Source organism: Mugil cephalus, chromosome 14, assembly GCF_022458985.1.
Source record: "Mugil cephalus isolate CIBA_MC_2020 chromosome 14, CIBA_Mcephalus_1.1, whole genome shotgun sequence".
NCBI classification, from domain to species: Eukaryota; Metazoa; Chordata; class Actinopteri; order Mugiliformes; family Mugilidae; genus Mugil; species Mugil cephalus.
In genome coordinates this window covers 24885770-24907162 of record NC_061783.1, presented here as the reverse complement: position 1 = coordinate 24907162, position 21393 = coordinate 24885770, and the positions used below count along the sequence as shown (strand labels likewise).

At 41.5% G+C, this 21393-nt stretch overlaps 2 protein-coding genes across 6 annotated transcripts; both read left to right on the top strand.

The window, feature by feature from the left end:
- The first annotated feature begins 361 nt into the window (after positions 1-361).
- On the top strand, positions 362-6354 carry LOC125019761 (E3 ubiquitin-protein ligase RING2-A-like). Of its 3 annotated transcripts, XM_047604733.1 has the most exons (7): positions 362-661; positions 1155-1256; positions 1621-1781; positions 3464-3688; positions 3770-4105; positions 4252-4465; positions 6216-6354. In XM_047604733.1, the coding sequence occupies exons 2-7, from the start codon at positions 1179-1181 to the stop codon at positions 6303-6305; spliced, it is 1104 nt and encodes a 367-aa protein (XP_047460689.1). In that variant the 5' UTR covers positions 362-661; positions 1155-1178; the 3' UTR covers positions 6306-6354. The 3 variants fall into 3 exon arrangements, with proteins under 3 accessions (XP_047460689.1, XP_047460688.1, XP_047460687.1); XM_047604732.1 differs by lacking the exon at positions 6216-6354 and having other exon boundaries at positions 3464-3679; positions 4252-6196; XM_047604731.1 differs by lacking the exon at positions 6216-6354 and having other exon boundaries at positions 4252-6196.
- Positions 6355-6365: 11 nt separating this feature from the next.
- On the top strand, positions 6366-20769 carry LOC125019766 (CD209 antigen-like protein E). 3 transcript variants are annotated; one of them, XM_047604742.1, is made up of 10 exons: positions 6366-6528; positions 6873-6989; positions 12795-12842; positions 12956-13009; positions 13103-13165; positions 17669-17731; positions 17825-17884; positions 18190-18332; positions 18898-19010; positions 19825-20769. In XM_047604742.1, exons 1-10 carry the CDS (start codon positions 6366-6368, stop codon positions 19955-19957), a joined length of 957 nt encoding a protein of 318 aa, XP_047460698.1. In that variant the 3' UTR covers positions 19958-20769. The 3 variants fall into 3 exon arrangements, with proteins under 3 accessions (XP_047460698.1, XP_047460699.1, XP_047460701.1); XM_047604743.1 differs by lacking the exon at positions 13103-13165; XM_047604745.1 differs by lacking the exons at positions 13103-13165; positions 17669-17731.
- The last annotated feature ends 624 nt before the right edge of the window (positions 20770-21393 follow it).

Genomic DNA, 21393 nt, shown 5'->3' with positions numbered 1-21393 from the left:
TGATGGGACTTAGATGTTTCTTTGGTTCGTTCACTTTGTATTTTGTGAATTGATGAAAATAAACAACCATTATTCATAATTTTGAAAGCATTCTTAGTTTACAGCATTTTTTCCACATCTGCCTTAAATGTTTGCACAGTACTGAAGATTTAAGAAGACATTAAAAAACTAGAACGTCCTTTAGGCAGATATCTTATTTTTTTTAAATTATTTATTACGTTCTTATTTACTTATATATTTATTAATAAATAATTATATATTAAATAATAGAATGGGTTCACTGTGGCCTGCGTTTACATTTTCTGCTGCTATACACCAAGTGGCCGCTCGGTGTCGCTGCCGCTGCATAGAGATGACTGTTTCCGGGGAGAAGAAGAAGAAGAAAAGGAAAGATGGCCGCTGCTAATGCTAACTAGCTAGCTGCTGGGTGTCACAAAATGTTGCGCTCTTCATCTTTTCTTCCATTTTTACATTCCGAGCGAACCTCGGCCACAACTTAAGGCCTCTCTGCCGCCTCTGTAAAGCCTCGTCCGGGGAATAATCGCCGGTGTGAGCCGTCGGGGGGACGGAGAGAGGAGTTTATTCATCGGGGCGGTGTGTGTTTGTGTAGCGGGAGGAGGGTCGCTCTCCTCCGGTCAGCTGTCCGTCACTTACCCGTCAGGTGAGTTCCGACTTTTATCTCCTGTTTTTTAACCTTCGCCGTCTTTCATTGTATGATCCATCATCTGATCATTAACATGTTTACTTCCGAAAAACTCCACGAGAGCAAAACTTTAGGAAACTTCCTTCTAGTTTTGTCTTTGCAGGAAGTTCAAGCATCAGGAATAATTTATTATGTGAGAACAAACCGAAATGTAGTAGTAGTGCAAAATACAATAAAATAAGCACTATAAAAATCTAACTATTGCTGTACAGGTGTGTACATATAAGTAAGTCAGCATCAAACCTTGTGAACAAACAGTGTCAGTCTGAATGTTTTGAGCCCAGTTGAGTTAAATGATTGGATGCATCATCATCTGTGTGTCTGCTTGTGTTCAACCGTAATAAATAACTTTAATGACTTGCGTCCTGGAGTTTCTGGTTAAGTTTTGACTTTAAATCCTGCAGGAGGTCAGAGACTTGACCTGTCTGAGTGTCTCTTTGTCTTGGTCCAGGGAGGATTGAGGGAGGCGGTCGTCATGGCGACTCCTCTAAACATCCAGACTGCCAATAAGACCTGGGAGCTGAGTCTGTACGAGCTGCACAGGAGCCCCCAGGTAAAAGCTGATCTGAATCCACTCACTTACTCTACTCGGGCCTTCAGATTCCCAGAGGACGAAGCTCCATTCACTCTGCTCCAAACGTTGCATTTCTTTCCTCGTCTCCTGTTCTGTGATTATTCTCCAGGTCGTTCTCAATCTGCCTCCCTTCCTCTTTCCCTGTGGGTTCCATGTCAGCGCCTGTGTTATGATTGATTGATATCTTCTGAGTGAGTTCCCACAGGTCGGCGTTGGAGATCTGATCTGAATCCAGGAGAACGTTATTTAAGAGACCGTCAGCATGAGGGGAATGAAAGGACGAATCTAGACCTCACATTAACATCCACCTGTGTTAAACATGTCGAACTGTCTGTGCGTCCAGGAGGCCATCATGGACGGAACGGAGGTGGCGGTGTCTCCTCGCTCTCTGCACAGCGAGCTGATGTGTCCCATCTGTCTGGACATGCTGAAGAACACCATGACGACCAAAGAGTGTCTTCACCGCTTCTGCTCAGACTGCATCGTCACGGCGCTGCGATCCGGGTGAGTTCAGACCTCAGATCCGTCGTCTTTCTGTCAACTGACGGGATTTAGAACTGAAAAAGAGCAGAGAGAGACTCATCAGAGACGCGTCCAACTCAAAGATAAACATACGACCTCAGACACAGACGAGCAGACGGCATCATCACACAGCTGACAACAACCACAGTGGTTCAACACAATGTACCTGGGCATAGTGCAATATAATGTGCACAGTACACGGTACCTACACAAGCACGGAGAAGTATGGAAAATGAAAACTAGTGTATGGGAAAATAATCATGTTTCCGAGACTGTTCCCACTGTTCGGTTTTCTAAAACATAAAATTACAAGGATTGATCTGAACGCATCCAAAAATGTTTTGGGAAAATTGACTAGTTGTATTTATTATTAATTTATTTTTGTATTTGACCTAATTTAATTACATGATAAAAGACGTGCACAGCTATAAGCTTATAGAAATCATTTGTAGACATAACAGCAGATATATTCAGAATAATTGAAACAAATGATTCATTCCATAATTTGTTTACATGATACACAACTATTTGCTCAATGCCATTATCTTTATTTTTTATTGTGTAGGAGCTCAGGATGCACGATAACTTTTATTTTTAAACCCATACAGATAAAAGATAACTTTCTGCTTCCAAAGGCCGATACCAATACCGATACCGATACTGATAACATACCTGAAGATAATAAAAGACTAATGAACAAACAGTTTTGACTCTTAAAATAAAGATAATTTATTTTTTTCGTTTCAGATGAAAAACTTTTAGCGAGGAAACATTTGCTAAAGATCAGGGTCAAACTAAACTATCTGATATTTCAAATGAACATCACCCATTAAGAGCCTCTAGACCCAATACTTTGCATCAGGTTTAAAAGTAAATAAAGTGAAAAAGTGCATCCACAAGTTCTAAAAAAACTAATAATGCACTGACACAAGTTAGAATCAAACATTTCTATGCTCGTTCTATTTCTCCCTCCACGTGGTTTTTTCTTTAAACATTTATTGCCCTCAGCCAACGTTGTGATGCATTCATGTGGTGGCGTAAATCCCCCCTTTCCCAGTTTGTGAGTCGTTTCCGACCTTTTTATGTTCATGTTTCTATGATCTATGTGTAACATCCGGGGAAATGAGTAAAATACTGTGGATAAGACGCTGATATCACTCGACTACGACCAAAGTTATGACAGAGTGGACGAGTTGTTTTCCCGACATGAGAGTGATGCATTTTTTCAGTCAGAAGGTTGTTTTTCCGATTATACTGACGCCACTTGAACGCAGCATTCACTGCAGGCCGTGCAGGTGTCATGTAGGAGAGGAAGCGCCTGATTAAAACTTAACATAGATTATATGTTATCGGGCCGATAAGTCATGATATCGGACTTATCGGAATGATGCCATAAATTCCTGATATCAGGCCGATAATTATCAGGCCAGTATCATGGTCTCCTGGTTTGGTTCAACACAAAATCCTGTTTCTATGTGTTTATGCACATATGACAAATAAATGTCCTGAATCTTGTCCATTCAGAGACGATCTGATCTGATCTGATCTGATCTTTTAATAAAAAGAAAAATCTTCCTCCTCTGTGACTTCTCCTACTTTAAATGCAGCTGTTCATCACCTGGTTCTGTGCTTTTATTTTAAAGCCGACTCCTCTCTCTCCTCAGGAACAAGGAGTGTCCGACCTGCAGGAAGAAGCTGGTCTCCAGACGTTCTCTGCGCAGGGATTCGAACTTTGACGCTCTGATCTCTAAGATCTACCCGAGCCGCGACGAGTACGAGGCGCACCAGCGGCGAGTCCTCGAACGCCTCAACCGGCTGCACAACAAGGAGGCGCTGAGCTCCAGCATCGAGGAGGGGCTCCGGCAGCAGGCCCGCTACAGGTCCGAGAGGTGGGGGAGGACCAAGGGGGGGGCGGGTTATCGACCTTCTGGCGTCGTCACAGATTAATCTTTGCTGGACTCCTCCTGCAGGAACCAGCGGGTGAAGAAACCCACGCAGGAGAGCGACAACACCACCTTCAGCGGCGGCGAGGACAACGGCGACTCTCGCTCGCACCTGTCCCACGACTCCGCCCCCTCGCACACGCCCCACCCCAGCGCTCAGACGCCGCCGGAGGCCGGGCCGAGCCGGAAACGCCCCCGCGCCTCCGATGACGGCGGCGGTGGCGGCTCGGGGGCCGAGGTGGACAGCGGGAGCCCCACGCCGCCTCCTCTGAGGCGCCACAGGGACGGACCCGCCTCGGAGATAGAGCTGGTGTTCAGGCCCCACCCACAGCTGGTCCACGCCCACGACTACAACCAGACCAGGTGAGGCCGCCGCTACCAGACACTTAACAAGGACACTTTAACCCTCCGTGGACCAGGAACCGTATGTGGTAACTTAAAGCATGTGGTTTTCATTGAGCCAATCAGAGGAGATCAAGGAAAGGAAATCTGTCATCTTTCTGTTCTAGATACGTGAAGACGACGGCCAACGCCACCGTGGACCATCTGTCCAAATACCTGGCGCTGCGCATCGCCCTGGAGGACAGACGGACGGACGGAGACGGCGAGGACAGAGCGGGGGAGGAGGGGGGAGGAAGAGGAGAAGACGAGGGGACGACTCTGAGCAACATCAGCGAGAAACAGTACACCATCTACATCATGACGAGAGGAGGACAGTTCTCTGTGAGTTATTCACCCTCCACCTGCTCCCAAACGTCCTCACGTCTGTCCCTGTCTCCTCCCGGCGTCCACATGGATTCAGTCCAGTCTGAGCGAATGTGGAAGAAAACTTTTCTCTTCTTTCAGACGTTGCAGCGTTCAGTGTTTGTCTGTTTGTTTGACCTGAGTGACTCCACTGGTTCTGTTTAGATCATCTCCTGCTAACATCCACACTGCCTGGCTACAGCCGGAATCTCCTCTTTCTTTCTCCTCTTTCTTTCTCCTCTTTCTTTCTCCTCTTTCTTTCTCCTCTTTCTTTCTCCTCTTTCTTCTTCTGGGAGTTTTGGCAGCTTTGATTCTAGCCAACAGATATTAAACACCAGACGTACAGCTAAGACAAACATAAACTCTTGTAAAACAGTTCAGTATGGAGGGCGTCAGTAGCTGTTTCCTTCCCCGCTAGAAATATCTCAGTTTAAAAACCTCTCAAACATCTGAAGCTGAAACATCTCTGCTCTCATGAGGTTTTTCAGGTTTTTCATCCATATAAAAGTTTATCTTTAAGTTCAGTGGAAACGTTTTTCCCTGGAGATGATGCAGGGGTCATGTGATGATAACGTTACTTAGTAACTCGTTACTGTAATCTGACTACTTTTCTCCAGTAACAGTAATCTAACGCATTACTAAACCAAACCAGTAATCAGATTAAAGTTACTTATCCTAGTTACAACTCTCGTGTAATAACACACACACACACACACACACACACACACACACACAGCGACACAAACGTAAACGACAACGATGAGACCGAGAAGTCTCAAAGCCTTTGGAGGAAGAGGAGTACGTTGTAGGGGAGATGCTGCATCCGTATAAAAACATGTTTGTCTGAATGTAACTAGTAAAGTAACTTCTAATCTAATGTAGTTACTTTTAAAATCAAGTAATTAGTGAAGTAACTAAGCTGCTTTTCTACCAGTCTGTTGTAGTGAGTGTCCTGTTCTTTGCTGTGGTTTGTTGGGGGAGTAGCACCAGCAAAAAGACATCAGTAGGATCAACACATTAATCTGAAAGGCTGGGCATGTGATCGATAGAGAGTGGGAGACATTTGTCTCAGTGAGGGACAGGAGGACACTGGACAAACTCCTCTCCATTATGGACAATCCCTCCCATCCACTACACCAAACACTAGAGGGTCAGAGGAGCTCGTTCTCCATCAGAGTGATTCATAGTGAACGCTACAGAGCTTCTTTTATTCCGTATTCTATCCAGCTGGAGAACAGCTCATCTTTTTAGAACAACTAAGCTACTATGACCAAGAAGAAGTTCATGGAGGTGTGACTAGTGAAAAAAGATGTCAGAATGTCCAAACTGAGAAGGATTCATTTCCCTGTGGTACATGAAGACACTTTTCATCAAATATGTCCTTTCTGCACTGCATGATTTAGCCTGATGGTGGCAGTGATGGACACATTTCTTGTTTTATGCAAATTGTCAATCCTCTCTCTCTCTCTCTCTCTCTCTCTCTCTCTCTCTCTCTCTCTCTCTCTCTCTCTCTCTCTCTCTCTCTCTCTCTCTCTGTGTGTTAATGTGAAGCATTTCTTTCTTAAAACGTATCTGTTGATTCTCTCAATTTAATTTTATTTCATGTTTTTTGTTTAATGACTCTTTAATTTAGTCTTTAGTCTCTTTCAGCTGGTTCTTGAACTTCAAAAGTGGAGAAGTAAAGTTTTCTTTCTTAAGGTGTGAATAAAAGTTGTGCGTTTCTTTGCAGGCTGTTACTTCCTCAAACTGTTCTACTGAAACCAGGCAAGAGGCTGGACTAAAGCACATTAGCATCAGCTCAGAGTCCTGCTCTAGTTAACTGGTGACACTAGTGGCAGAAAGTCAAGTGAAGCTACGGTCCAGCTCTCTCAGTCTGAAGATGTCGTCAGATATTGATGCCAGACCAGATGTATCAAAGAAGGCGAGATACACCAGGAAGGTAGAAGAAGATGGAGGAGAATGGGAGGAGAGGGAGGTGGTTATCTACCAGAGTGTAGACGATATCAGACACGATCCTAATGGTTTTCAGGCACAGGAAGGAGGTGAGTAAATTCTAAATTTGACAGTTCAATAATATAAAAATAATATAAAATGATGCTCAACTATCTGTGCATGTGTGTATTAAAACATCTTGGACTAATAGAGGAACCTCGTGTTTGTTCTCAGCTCTACTGGGTTGTGTTTTACAGATGTTTCCTACAGTTAGTATGATTATTTTCATCTCACAAACGCCCATGTAAACCTACCAGAGCCTCATTGTGTAGAAAACTCATGTGTTGTTTATCTGATGTGTTGATGCCACCAAACCACAGACCTACACAGTGAGAATGACACCCAGACTCAGAAGTCTATTAATAAACCCACTGTGTGATATTTTCATGTGCAGGAACACAGAGTGAGAAACATCCTCCAGTGCAGAAAGGGCCTTTCAGAGGAGCTACATTGCTTCTCAGTGTGCTGTGTCTCCTGTTGTTTGCTGGAATCATCGCTCTGATCATAAAACGTAAGATAAAACACACCTTTGTGTCTGTAAATACAAAACCAATCCTCATGATACATTTAGGACAACCTGCTGTATGTCTTTGAATACATTTGTTTTCCATCAAAGACTGATCAGTTAGTAGGTAGTTAATGTAGTTCCTGTACACTCCACCTGGATGTAACTGATCTGATAGTTCAGAGCCTCCTGGTGGATCATTAGTTCAAGGTGATTATCTTCAACAAGTTATTTAAGACCAACTGATGCAATGAGGAGCTTCTCATTTCTTCACCAACCATGTGAAAAGACACATCCCGTGGTGGTGGAGAATCAGAATCAGAATCTGAAATTTTTTTTATTTGGGAGTTGGGAGGGCGAAGAGCGGTACATAAAATAAAACTGTAAAACTGCAGATATGGTCTGACAAATAAATAAACAAAATAAATAAAGTGTGGCGTGGTTACAAAAAGAAAAAGAAACCAAAAAAAAAAAATTAAAGTGACTTAGTAGTCAAATTGTCAAAGTAGTATTGCACAAGAGGTAGTATTGCACAACACAAGAGGATATGTGATATTGCACTTGAGTGTAACACAGGAGGAAGTTATTGTGACCATCGTTTAGTTCTTAGAGTTCAGGAGGAGAATAACATTGGGAACAAAGGTTGTTCTCCTCCTCTGGGTCTTACAGGCCGGACATCGGAACCTGCGACCAGACGGCAGCAGCTCAAATGCTGGAAACAGAGCATGGGTTGAGTCCTTGAGAATTTGACGAGCCAGGCCGCTAGCCTGCTGCTCGTACACAGTGTGCAGGTGGTGAGCAGGGAGTCCAATAATCTCAGAACACACCTTGACAATGTTATGTAGGCGGTTCCTATCCTGAACAGTTACAGAGTGATACCAGCAGCACATGGAGAAAGTTAAAACACTTTCAATGAATGTGTAATAGAATGTCAGCAAGATGTTCTTACAGACAGAAAAAGAGTTCAGTTTCCTTAGTAGGTACATCCTCTCGTGGCACTTCCTCAGGATCCCTTTGGTGTTGGAAGAGAACCTCAGTTGGCAGTTCAGGATGGTTCCCAGGTATCTGTATTCCCCAACTGTCTCGACCGGAGAACCGTGGATCATAGTGGTGATAGCCGCCAGTTCCCTTTGGCTGCTGGAGAAGCTCTCCATACATCTCCTTCATTTTGCTGACATTCAGCTCCAGGCAGGAAAAGTCACACCTCTCTAGGAACTGCTGCAGAGTGGGTCCATGGTGGAGGGAGGGACCGGACAGGAGGGACAGGAGAACTGTGTCGTCAGCAAACTTCACCAGGTGACAGTTGGGATGTGTTGATCTGCACTCGCCAGTGTACAGAATGAAGAGCAGCGGAGAAAGCACACAGCCTTGTGGGGAGCCAGTGGAGGTGGTGAGGAGATCAGACAGGTTATTGTTAATCTGGACTCGCTGGGTTCGGTTGGTCAGAAAGTCCAGGATCCAGAGGATGAGCTGGCTGCTCAATTTGAAGTTCTGCTGAAGTCTCTCTGCCAGGATGTGCAGTTTCAGGGTGTTAAAGGCCGAGGGGAAGTCAGCAAACAGGAGTCTGGAGGAGCTGTGGGGAAGCTCCAGGTTTCTGTGGATGGTGTCGATGATGAAGGCTTTGGCATTGTCGACACCTTTGCGGCTTTGATATGCAAATTGGAACGGGTCGCGTTGTGAGTTGGTCAAAGTGAGAATGTGTTGCTTGACTAGCCTCTCCATAGCCTTCATCACCTGGTAGGAGAGGGCCACTGGGTGCAGGTCGTTCAGGGCCCTGGGGAGGCTTCTCTTGGGAATGGGGATGATGGTCGAGTGTTTCCGACATTTGGGGACAGTTCCTGTGTTGATGGAGATCTGGAACAGTTCCTGGAAGACACTCCCTAACTGGTCCGCACAGTGTCTGAGGACCCGGCCACTGATGTTATCGGCTCCAGGTGCGCTGTTAGCCTTGGATCTCTTTAGGGACCTCACTACGTCCGTGGTGAGGAAAGAGATGCAGGGGACATTGCGGTCGTCAGGTATGAGGGTGGATCAGATGTCCTCTAGCTGGGTGGAGCTGTTGATCTCAAATCTGGAGAAGAAGGAATTGGGGTCATTGGGGAGAGATGCTGGTGTGCTGCCGGAGATGTTAACAGGGTTGTCGCTGATGGGAAGGTTAACAGCCGCCATTCTCTTCAGGCTGTGCCAAGAAGATGTTAATCTGTTGGAGAAGGGTCAAATCAGTGGCTGCATCAAGCAGAGGAAATATCTAATTGATTGAAGTATTGAAGCATGTAAAAAAAACTCATAATGTAATAACAGCTCATAGTGTAATAATGGCTCATAATGTGAGAAAAGTGCTGCATTATCATAATGCATTGGTTTAATTTGACGCTTTATGAAAGACTCTCAAAGTCACCTTACACTGGATACATTATTCATTCACTCACCCTAGTCCATAAAAGTTATAAACAGAACTGGTGTCAAGGGTCAGCCCTGAAGGAGTCCAACTCTCACCAGGAACAGGTCCGATTTACAGCTACACGGGACTGAATGGCTCTTAGCAAGGGGCTATGCTCCCCATACTCCCAGGATGCCTCCGGGGACACGGTCATAAGTCTCCTCCAAATCCACAAAGCACATGTGGACGAGTTGGGAAAACCCATCCAGCAGAGGGGAGAGCTGGTCCCTGGTCCCATGTCCCACAAATAAACTGCATTGTTGTTGGAACATGGTGTTAGTTATGGACAAACTGCGACTACATTTTGCATAGATTGTTTGATCCTGCTGACAGACAGAGAGACAGAGGTGAAAGCATTTCCTTCCACCCCTGCATTATGCAGAACTGGAAGGAGAGTGGAGAACCATGGTCTTCCAGGAAGAAATAAATCCTGATTGATGGAGAAATGTTTGGTGAGTCTGGACCACAGAGTCCAGACCTGAACCCCATAGAGAATGTTTGGGATGAGCTGTAGAAGCTTTGATCAGTGGTCAGACTCTGACATCATCAATACAAGATCTGAATAAAAACACTGGAGGAAATAAATCTGGAGACATTGGAGAAGCTTCTTATTGAATCAATGGAGTCAAAGCTGGAGGAGCTCCACCCACATATTAGAGTGGGAGACCTTTTTCTGGCCATGCAGTGTATGATGTTCACTGGAAATTATGACATGACATGTAACTTTGATCCAATCAATGCATTAATGCTTAAAGGATATAGACCCCAGTCAGACCTTGCATTAACATCCATCTGTTGAAATCTATAAGTCCAGTGTCTGTTCACAGCTGGTCTGGGTGTGAATGTGAGGGTTTAAATGTAGGACCCAAATGCAGGACAATGATGAGGCAGGGAATCCGGGGAAAAAAGGAGTATTTAATGAAAACAAAGGGGAAAACATAAGGCGCTGCAGAGGACAGGTAAATACAAAAGAATCAAAAACACAGCAAAAGGGCAAAAGTCACAGGACCATGGTGAAGCAAGGAAGTAACACGTGGAAAGTAACACAAGGAACACACCAGGAAATAACATCAACGACACAACACAGAACAAAGGGAAAGGCAGGGCTATATATACACATGGGCTCAGGGACGACAAGACACAGGTGAAACTCATGAAGACAATGAAACCAGGAGAAACCAATAAGCAATCACACACAAGGAAACACAACTGACAGGGAATCAACTACTTGGAAAATAAAACAGGACACACACAACATGACACAGACAGACATCACGACCATTGAGCGGGTTGGTCCGTTGCTGCGATAAGGCAACACGTCAGCCATATTGGATGTGGCAGATCCGCCCCCTAAACTAATAAAAGGAAATGGACTGAACTTCATAACGCACCTTTCTACAAAGTACTAAGTTAATGCCTCTTATTCACCCATTCACACACACACTAATATATTTGAGAAACAAATAGGCACCAAAAACAACATATGTATCTTAAAGTGATGGTTATACATGTTTTCTCCTTATGTTTAGGATATACTGTAGGTAGCACCAAACCAACGTATGTATTGTTCTAATGTTTTATGACTGTTTACAGCTACTAATGTGTGTAACACTGTAACTGTGATGATAAATATTGAAGTATTTATATTTAACATCTAATCTGTGTCTATCCCACTAATCATTAGACGTCTGATGGACGTGCAGATCATGTCTATATTGCGTCTGTCGGTCCACGACCAATTCTGGATGTCCACACGACATGTAAACTAGGTCCACTATTTGGACTAAATCGTGACCTGATTTAGACGTCAATATACCGTTCAAAATGTGAACGTCAGACTAGGTCACTTTTTGGAGGTTAGACGTCAAAGACAGATGCATTTTTATTTTTATTTTTTTTAATCAAAATTGTTGTTACCAATATGAAAAATTTTAGGAATATACTTTATGTGAGATTAAACACCATTTTAGTATTTTGTTTAATTTTTTATTTAACCATATTTATTTCATTTGTTTTCATGTTTAGTTCAGGTCTGGCTAAGATTCACTGCTAGGCTATTAGCCTGTTAGCTGTTAGTTCTGCACCACAGTCGTACCATAACAAATGATCATACCAAAAGCTTACTGACACATAGGACATGTATTGAAGGAGTCAAGTTATCGTATATAATGGAATGTTTGGAATTACTGATCGTACATCGTACAGACTGTGAAATAACTGTAAAAAATCTGATTATGTTACGATAGATAAATACAGTACAACCGTTATTATATAATAACCAGATCCTGAAATGTAGATGTGACATGAGGGATTTCTGAATAAAGAGCACTAACGTTTTGACTGATTTTGATTCATTGAATCATTTTTATACTCACATTGATGAACTTACTGGATGCACATGAACATATATGGCGTATGATTCAGCGCTCAGTGCAGTGTCTTCAAATATATGTCTATCTGAGATGTGATCTGAGTTTTGTGCTCTCTATGAAATAAACACCGTCTGTCTCTAATGGATCTCTACCGACCACTGGATCAGAACCAGGACCAGCTGGTTGTTGTGGGACCATCATGACTAGGGGAGATGACACATGGTTTGGAACAAGTGATACAGACTCAGCCAATCAGCTCTTTCATGTCAACTTCTTATTTATTGATTGATTAATATATTTGTTGGAGGCAAAGCTCAGATTAAAACTGAACCCTGGAAGCTTTCATACTCAGAGTGATATCACTGCTGAGCTGTTTGGAGCAGAAACAGAGGAATCTCCCTTAATAAAATATATAGAATACATCATCAACATGATGGTACCAAGAATAAACTCATGTGTTTTTTAACAGTAAAATCACACAGTGTATGAGACACATCTCTGACAGTAACTTAGTCATTTCCACCATGTTGAAGAACAAAAGTAGTTGTTGTTAATCTGCTTTTGTTCTTGTTCACACTTGAATATGATCAGATACAATAACATGTTAAATGGTGTTGAGTGAACAGAGAGAACAGGAACATTGAAACTGTTCATGAAGGAAGGAAACTCTTGATCATGACTAAATGATTCTATTGGTCCTTTTTCTTATTGTGTTGTAGTTCACTCAAATATATAATCAGTGATTGACAGAGAAAATATGACAAACCAGTCGCCTACAGAAGACTTGAATGTTTATCATGTGAAGAAAGAAAAGTCATTATTGATTTAACAGAACATCTGTTTTACAGAATAAAAATCTGTCTGTGAATGTCCCAACTTCACACTTTATAGCTCAACAATATCACACTTCTAACACAACAGTCACAGGATGAAACATAATTCTGGGAACATTTTAAAGGGGAATGCTTTGATATTTTTCCTTTGTTTCATTCTGACCAGATATTTCAGTTACTCTTGAAAAAGACCAGCTGAAAAACAAAGTTTCAGGTAAGAAAAGTAAAACTATATGAGCAATAGAACTTCACACTTCATAATATTCCTGATTATTTTAACGTTGCGTTACTGTTTTAATGGTTGTATTTGTTCTCAACACCTTGAAGCCAACAACAGCCAGTTACAGGATGAAGTAAAGAGACTGAACACAGAGACTCATGGTGAGAAACATATAACCTGACTGTCACCCTTCATAGTAAAACTCAACATTTTCACATTGTTTTACTCTTTTATCAACTATTTTTGTTCTTAAGAGTTGAAAACCAACAACAGCCAGTTACAGGATGATGTAAAGAGACTGAACACAGAGACTCATGGTGAGAAACATATAACCTGACTGTGACGGTTTTAACACCCACTAATGTAATAATGTCCACAAACGTAATAAACCACCAATGTCATAGAAAATATGCAGCTTTTAATGTAATAATCCCACAAACGTAACAGCCGCTGCCTACTACAAACGTAACACGCGATTTCCCACAAAAGTAACAACTATTACGTTTGCAGAGATTTATTGCATTTGTGTAGAAGTGAAAATCTTCAACTTTCAATATTGTAATAACTTCCCACAAATGTAATAACGCAAAGAATAATGTTGTTGTGGCTGTTGTTGTTGTTGGTTTGTTTGCCCTGGTTGTTTAGTAAAACCAGTTTCATAAGAGGTTGATATAAACCAAAACAATGCACAGTACAAGCAGCCAACTGGATATACTCCATCCTCGCTAAATACTATGTCTGAAGCAAGTGTAAATAAAAAACCTGTGCATTTCATAAGCCAAGGATTGAAAATGATTTATAAATAAGAAAATGACTTTAATGGAACATTACTGGGACAAAATAAGAGGATAAATAGCATCGCACTTCCAATAGCACTCTACTTCCAAAACAAGTCTGACACTTTGTAGGGGCCAAAAGTCAGGTGAGCCAGAGTCATCCAAGCTTTCATCCACCTTTTATCCTTGGAGAAAAGTTCTTTGATAGGTTGTGCTAAACCGCTGTTCTGTCCAGCTGCTTTGTCCACTTTCATAACACTAATATTGTGTCATGATTTTGAGCTGAATCAAGATGTTCAGGCAGCAAAGGCCTGATATAGATGGAGGGAGGGTGTCTTCAAGTTAATTCTCTAAACTGTGGAGACACTCCATTGAACGTAGCGATCATGGACATGTCCAAATCCAGGGTGAGTCTAATAATCATGGACATAATTTCTTCTGGAAGAAATGGGATATCTTCCTCAGGAATACCAAAAGCATCACCTGAAAGGCCTGCATCTGCTTCATCAACATGATCTTCATTGTCTTGAGAACGTTTAGCCACTGTGGTATCAGACCTTTCAGCCTGACGGGGATTGGAGAGAGTGGCCTCATCAGGAACAGAGCATTCAGGCTCATGAGGACCGGATTTTTCCAGCCTCATGAGGATTGGAGAGTTCAGGCTCGCCAGCATCAGAGAGTTCAGCCTCATGAGGATCCTCATCACCATCAGAGAGTTCAGCCTCATTATCTTTCTGCCTCCTGAATTGAGTCAATGTACTGACTAACTGGTCCCCTGAGACTAACCTGGTGCTCTCCGTATCCTTCAGCAATATGGCCTAGAATGAGAAGAGGCAAATCTTCACTGTAGGTGTTTGAAGATGCTGTTAGAGTTGTTGCATCTGGGCCGAGAGTTGAAATTATTAGCATCTGGACATTGACCATTTCAGAGGCTCTTTGGAGTGAGATGTGGTCCCCATACGTGCCTTGCTGACCCATGTTCTGTAGGTAAGTATCCCAATCACCCTCCACATGATGAGCAAGGTTCCATGTGTTGTTGAAAGATTTGACTGCAAATCCATGAGAATTTGGTCCCTAAGGGATGTAGATGACCGAAATATCCCAAAGTTCACCAACTGGTGAGCGAGTGCTGCAAACTGACAATCACCATTGGGCTGTGGATCTGGTTCTCTGGAGAAACTGGATGAGCTAAATGACTCTAACCGGTCCTGGTGTGTATAAGGGATCCAGAAGTTTCTGTGTTTTGACTTCTGTCGCCTGCGTTCTTCACCACTGGTCACCACGCTGATGTCCTTGACTGAAAACCACTTCAGGCTACAAGCTTTGTTCCCAAGAGGGGTATACTTCACCTTGTTCTTGGAGAGCTTCAGATTTCTTTGTACAATGACTCCATTCACCACGGCATGTTTCTTTGTGAGTCTATGGGTCTAGCACCTCAGCTTCACCAGAACTTCATCATTAACATCACAGACGGATGGAGGATTTGCCATACATGCTTTCTGAAGCATTGTTTCATTTCAATGCTTAGTTGCATGTTTTGCTATTGTTCTCACTCTGTTTCTCTGTTTTTTAAACAAATCCCTTTGTTTTCTTGAAGGAAGCGATGTGTCTGCATTAGCCATTTGGTCGTCTATGGTGTCAGGTGATGGATTCATGCTTCAAGCCGCCAGTATGTTGTTGCTTTACAGCCATGATACACATGGAATGGTGTCATCCAACCCAGCTGTTTTTTATGGTCTCCATTAAGGACTTGAGCATATTTGGGTAAATGATGGACCCAGTTCACCCATCGTGTTTCGATGTTTATGAGATCATAGAGTATCTTCTTCCTCCTCAATGATCTGTGCATCCTCTCAACCTTTCCCTGGCTTTGAGGTTGATAAGGTGAGCCCTGGATGACTTTAACCTTCATTCTTTCCAGAAGCATCTTCACGGCACCTTTGAACTCACATCCCTGGTCATGTTGTAAAACCTTTGGTGGTCCATGTCCCATGTAAATATCTTTCAAATGCCGAACTATTTCATGACTGCTTTTCCCTTTGATGGCTTCAGCCACACATATCGACTGAACTCATCCTGCACTGAGGACATGTCTGTAGGTGGCTCTCCCATGTGTAACTTTCCATCCTGTCATGTCAGTGAGGTCGATTTGATGTCTTGTCTGAACCTGTTGAGCCGTAATTGGCTTCAAATGTGTCCTGTTGGGGAATTTTACGTGCAGTAGCTGGTGCCCTGTGGATGAATCCAATGCTTGTTGAAGAGCTTTTTCACTCAACCCAGAGTACGTCTCCCTCAGTCTGATGTTAACTTTTTGGGCACTGGAACCTTTGGTGATGTCAAATCCTTTCTGGGCAAGTTCAGGGATCTCAGACTTCTTCACCAGAAGCAAAGAAGCTATGTCATGCGCAGAATTGTCTTCAATCTGCGAGAACACAAATGTGATATTGTATAAATATTTGTCCACACTGAAGTAATTTTCTCAATTATGATCCAGCCTGTGAAGTGACATGATCCCACACTGACTCTGAGTCACTTGATCACAATGTTTCCTTTTTAAAACTCTTCATAATTTGTCTGGAGAAAGCCGGGTTGAAAGTAGGCCTCACACTTTTCAGATAAACGTCATTTTAAAAGATAGCGTTACAGAGGGAAACATTTTTTGTTGTATCTCACGTGTTCTCTATCAATACCAGGATTAATTTTGTAAAAATGTCGGTGTAATTTGACTTTAAAGAGAGGATGTGCTTTGTTAAGTTTAATTTCATTTAATGTCAGAACGAACAATCAATGACGCTCATTTTGTAGATCGCTCATCACTGTGTTTCTTTAAACTCCCACTCTTGTGACTAAATTGTGTGTGTGTGTGTGTGTGTGTGTGTGTGTGTGTGTGTGTGTGTGTGTGTGTGTGTGTGTGTGTGTGTGTGTGTGTGTCTAACACACAGTGTGACCTTGGTACCATCAGTGACAGACAAACTCATGTGCAGAAGGACGAAAGTAACACCGGTTACTTTTGTCAGGACAGCGACTCCAGACACTTAAACCTGACTTACTCCTCATGTCAAACTTTAGGATGTGTTAGAGGACTAATTCATAACTTTATTACAAACCTGAAACTGTAAACACAGCTGATTATCCCCCAAAAATTACCAGTGAGTGATTTTACTTTGCGTTGCTGAAAACAGGTTCCTGAATGTAATTCAGTCAAAGTAGAGCCTACGACGAAGGCCCATCCTCATGAATTTTTTGCGGTTCTGTTTGGTCATGCATGATGTAGGCTACATGTTGACTAAGTCAGTAACTTAATATGGGTCAGAGAAAATCGCTTTGTTACTTTCGCCCTGCGTTACTTTCGACAGGGCTCTCCCCCTAATTTTTACACATGAGATAGTTCACCACATCAGACACGTAGGCTACTAATTTACAGGAAAATTATTTGCAGTAACATCACAACGTAACTTTATCTACCCTTTTTCTCATGAACCTGTCTGGATTCATTTTGTGATGGAGACCTTAGAACGGTGTGACAGCAAAATGATGTTCTCGATAGGCCTAATGTGTAACATCAAAATGCGTCGGAAACAGCAGCAGTCCAGAATGAATAGCTCCAATCTCAGCTTTAATATATGGCCTAGGTCCTAGTCACCATTCAAACGATGAGCTGTAGGCTGGTTTAGAAATTAGTTTGGTCACGTTAGGTCGGAGGGTCAAGGTTATGGACAGAGACATGTTGTGGTTGACAGAGGTAAATGGCTTGATAAAAAATAATTCACATGACATCTTATTTCAAACTCCCGTCGGCAACAAAAAATATGAAGAAATCTGGATTTATTGCTCATTTGTAAACACAGCACTTGTAAATAGGAAAGAATGTTTATTTATTCAATTGGATACTATTACATTAAAAGCTGCAGATTTTCTGTTACATTTTTAGTTTCTTACGTATGTGGACATTATTACATTGGTGGGTGTTACAACGGTTTCACCATGTAATACATAACATTTCCACACTGTTTTACTCTTTTATCAACTATTTTTGTTCTAAAGTCCTGAAAACCACCAACAGCCAGTTACAGGATGAAGTAAAGAGACTGAACACAGAGACTCGTGGTGAGAAACATATACCCTGACTGTCACCCTTCATAGTAAAACTCAACATTTTCACATCGTTTTACTCTTTTATCAACTGTTTTTGTTCTAAAGTCCTGAAAACCAACAACAGCCAGTTACAGAATGAAGTAAAGAAGCTAAAAGTGATTGAAGGTGAGGAAATATTCTAAACTAAGTGATTAATCAGTATTGTTGACCTTTAACCTGACTTTATCTTTACTTCTCATTATTACTGTTTATGCTGTCTCAGTATTCCTGGATGGATATTTACGTTGGGGACAGTTACGTATGAATGAGACAGAAAACCTGAGTTAAAATGAAGTATTTATAGAGTGAACAACCTGAAAGGGAAAAGTGACTGACAAGAAAGATCCTCAACTAAATACTGAAACTAGAAGACTTATCAGTCTGATACTGAGTGACATGAAACCTGTCTTTAAAACATGTTTGACATTAAGGGAAGTTGTGTCCTGAAGGATGGAAGAGATTTGGCTGCAGTTGTTACTTTAAATCTACACAGAGGAAATCTTGGTTTGAGAGCAGGACAGACTGTCAGAGTAAAGGAGCTGATCTGGTGACGATAAACAACAAAGAGGAACAGGTGAGTTTGTTCATGTGTGTGATCTTTGTTGTAACTACCAGTGACCTGTTACTTGTGTTTCTGAACTGTTTCCTGTTTGAACTTTGATCAGTTTCTTTGTCAGGTTAAAACTTTCAGGTCCTGAATGAACTGATCCTCTGAGATTTTTATTCATCAACTATAACATGAGGATCATTTCAAACACCTGAATATAATTTACAGAGTTCAGACTGTGGACTTTAGAGCTACATTTAGTGTTTGTAGGTTTGTTACTGCCCATTTTCTGTGGAGTGCTTGAATATATATCAGAGATATGAAATGAGTTCTGAGTTTCTCAATAATATTAGAAGGTCAAGTTTTCCACCAGTGCTGATAATTCATGTCTTGAAAGGACAAACTGTAACAACTAGTTATTTGTCTTTTTTGGGAAAAGAACAGTATATTCCTTCATTCTCTTCTAATTGTTTTCTTCTCAGAAAAATCCCTGAACAGCTACAACACATTCAGTTCTTTCCTTCAGACAAAGTCAACAGACTATAACAGAGATACTGAGTTACAACTGAAACTATTTTATCTCATCAACTAGGAATTTGTCAGAAGTCTGAGCATGAATGAAGAGTCCTGGATCGGTCTAGAGAATACATGGACATCTCAACGTTATGAATGGAAATGGGTGGATGGATCACCACTGACAGAACCGTGAGACAGTTTTTCTTTCTATTTAAACAAACACCATGAAATAAAATGAAGGAAACTGATTGTTTGAATGAACAGCTCTTGTTGAACTCTCTTCATCTGCAGTCTGTGGTGAGGTTCAGTTACAACGACTCAGTTTGAAGAAGTCAGGATTCAAAAGTGTTCAAACCTTCAGCCGAGTCAGTTCAGCTGGTTGGATTTGTGTGTTCACTTTGTTTGCTGCACTGTTTCTTAATGTCACACAACAAATATTGTTTGTAAATGGAGTTGATCAGAGAAAAGAACATATGAAGGAAGAAGCTGAATTTGATGGTTAGTTACAGAGTTGAATTGAAAGAGCAGCTTCACCATCCAGTTTTCCTGCAGGTCCACTGAGGTACTGCATTAGGCCATGACTCATTCACTATGAATGTTTAAAGCAGGAACATTTATTATCTGTTACAATTTAAACGTTATTTCAGTTTGTACAAAGCTCAGTAAAAGGTCAAAAAGAGAAGCAACAGAGACACTACTGAGCATGTGCAGTGGTCTTAAAAACCTGAACCAGAGGAGGAAGAGAGAAAACATTCCTGGAACATCCACTTTTAAATGGAATGAGTGAATGGAACCATCTTTGAGTACAGTGTCCACTTTTCAGGAGATGATCATTCCACACTTTAACCTGTAACTTGTATTTTTGGATGTCACTAATTCCATCAAACATTCTGAGAAAGACATAGTGAACATATTTAAAATATTTAAGAAGAGAGTCTGTTTTATTAGAATGTGACAATAATGAGTTTCAGTCCTTTTAATCAATATTTTATTTGTCATGCAGGTTCTGGGCATCAGGAGAACCACGTTACAGCTACGCAACATGTTGCAATCAACAAGGAAAATGGACAAGCATATATTACAGTTCAAATAAAAAGAACTGGATCTGTGAGAAACAGATTTCCTGCTCCCATTGATGAAGGAGGGATGTACAGTGTTGGGACTGAATGAAATCTGACCAAAGAGTCTCTGTTTTCTCTCTTCTGGTTCTGTGTGACATGAACACAGCCTCTAATAAAGGCATTAATAGAGTTAAAACTTTGTATCTCTACATTACATGAACTGGAAAAACTTTACTAACAACTTTCTGTCTTTGCTTGTATTTGAATGTGCTGTATGTGTGATGTTTAAGTCCAGTGTAATGAACATATTGTATATCAGCTACCTGTGTTGTGGTTTTCACTGCTGCTACTTCCTGTCTACTGTCTGTTGAAAGCTGCCTGACTCAGGATGAAACAACCAGAGAGTGGAGCTTATACCACCTCCTGTCCTGATGATGAGAATGGAACATTTGTTGCTACTTCAGTGTTCATCATTGTGGAGGATGGAGTTAAAACAGTTTCTGTTATCTATGTATCTATATGTGCTGTAAACTAAGAATGTCTTCAAAAGGTGTTAAGAGTTCATTTTCATCATGAATGAACAGAAGAGAAATCTAAATCAAATCAGTATGTGGTGTGACCACGCTTTGCCTTCTAGACAGCATCAGTTCTTCTACTTGGACACAGTTGTTGAAGGAACTCGGCTGGTAGGTTGTTCCAAACATCTTGGAAAACTAACCACAGATCTTCCTCAGATTCTTCTGTCTCTTCATGTGATCCCAGACACACTCCAGGATGTTGAGATCATCAAGTCCTTCTTGTTCTTCTTTACTCCAAAGATAGTTCTTAATGACTTTTGCGGTGTGTTTGGGCTCGTTGTCCTGCTGCAGAATAAATTTGGGTCTAATCATGTTGTGGTTCATAGTTGAGTCTCTTGGTCTTGTTTCCATGTCAGAGAGATGGAGTTTTGGCTGCAGCTCTTCCATGAAGACCACCTGTGTCCAGACTTCTCCAGACAGTAGATGGTGGACCTGGGTCCCACTGGTTTGTGACAGTTTTGACCTGATGGCTCTGCTGGACGTCTTCAGATTTCAAAGGGAAATAATCTCTGTTTTTTCTTGCTGAGTGTATGATCGTACCAAACCCATGACTTCATGCAAGCGAACCTATAAGGATTGATGCTGGTTTGAAGGTAAAGGCTCGTAACACCAGATATTGATGGGACTTAGATGTTTCTTTGGTTCGTTCACTTTGTATTTTGTGAATTGATGAAAATAAACAACCATTATTCATAATTTTGAAAGCATTCTTAGTTTACAGCATTTTTTCCACATCTGCCTTAAATGTTTGCACAGTACTGAAGATTTAAGAAGACATTAAAAAACTAGAACGTCCTTTAGGCAGATATCTTATTTTTTTTAAATTATTTATTACGTTTTTTATTTACTTATATATTTATTAATAAATAATTATATATTAAATAATAGAATGGGTTCACTGTGGCCTGCGTTTAAGTTTTTCTGCTGCTATAC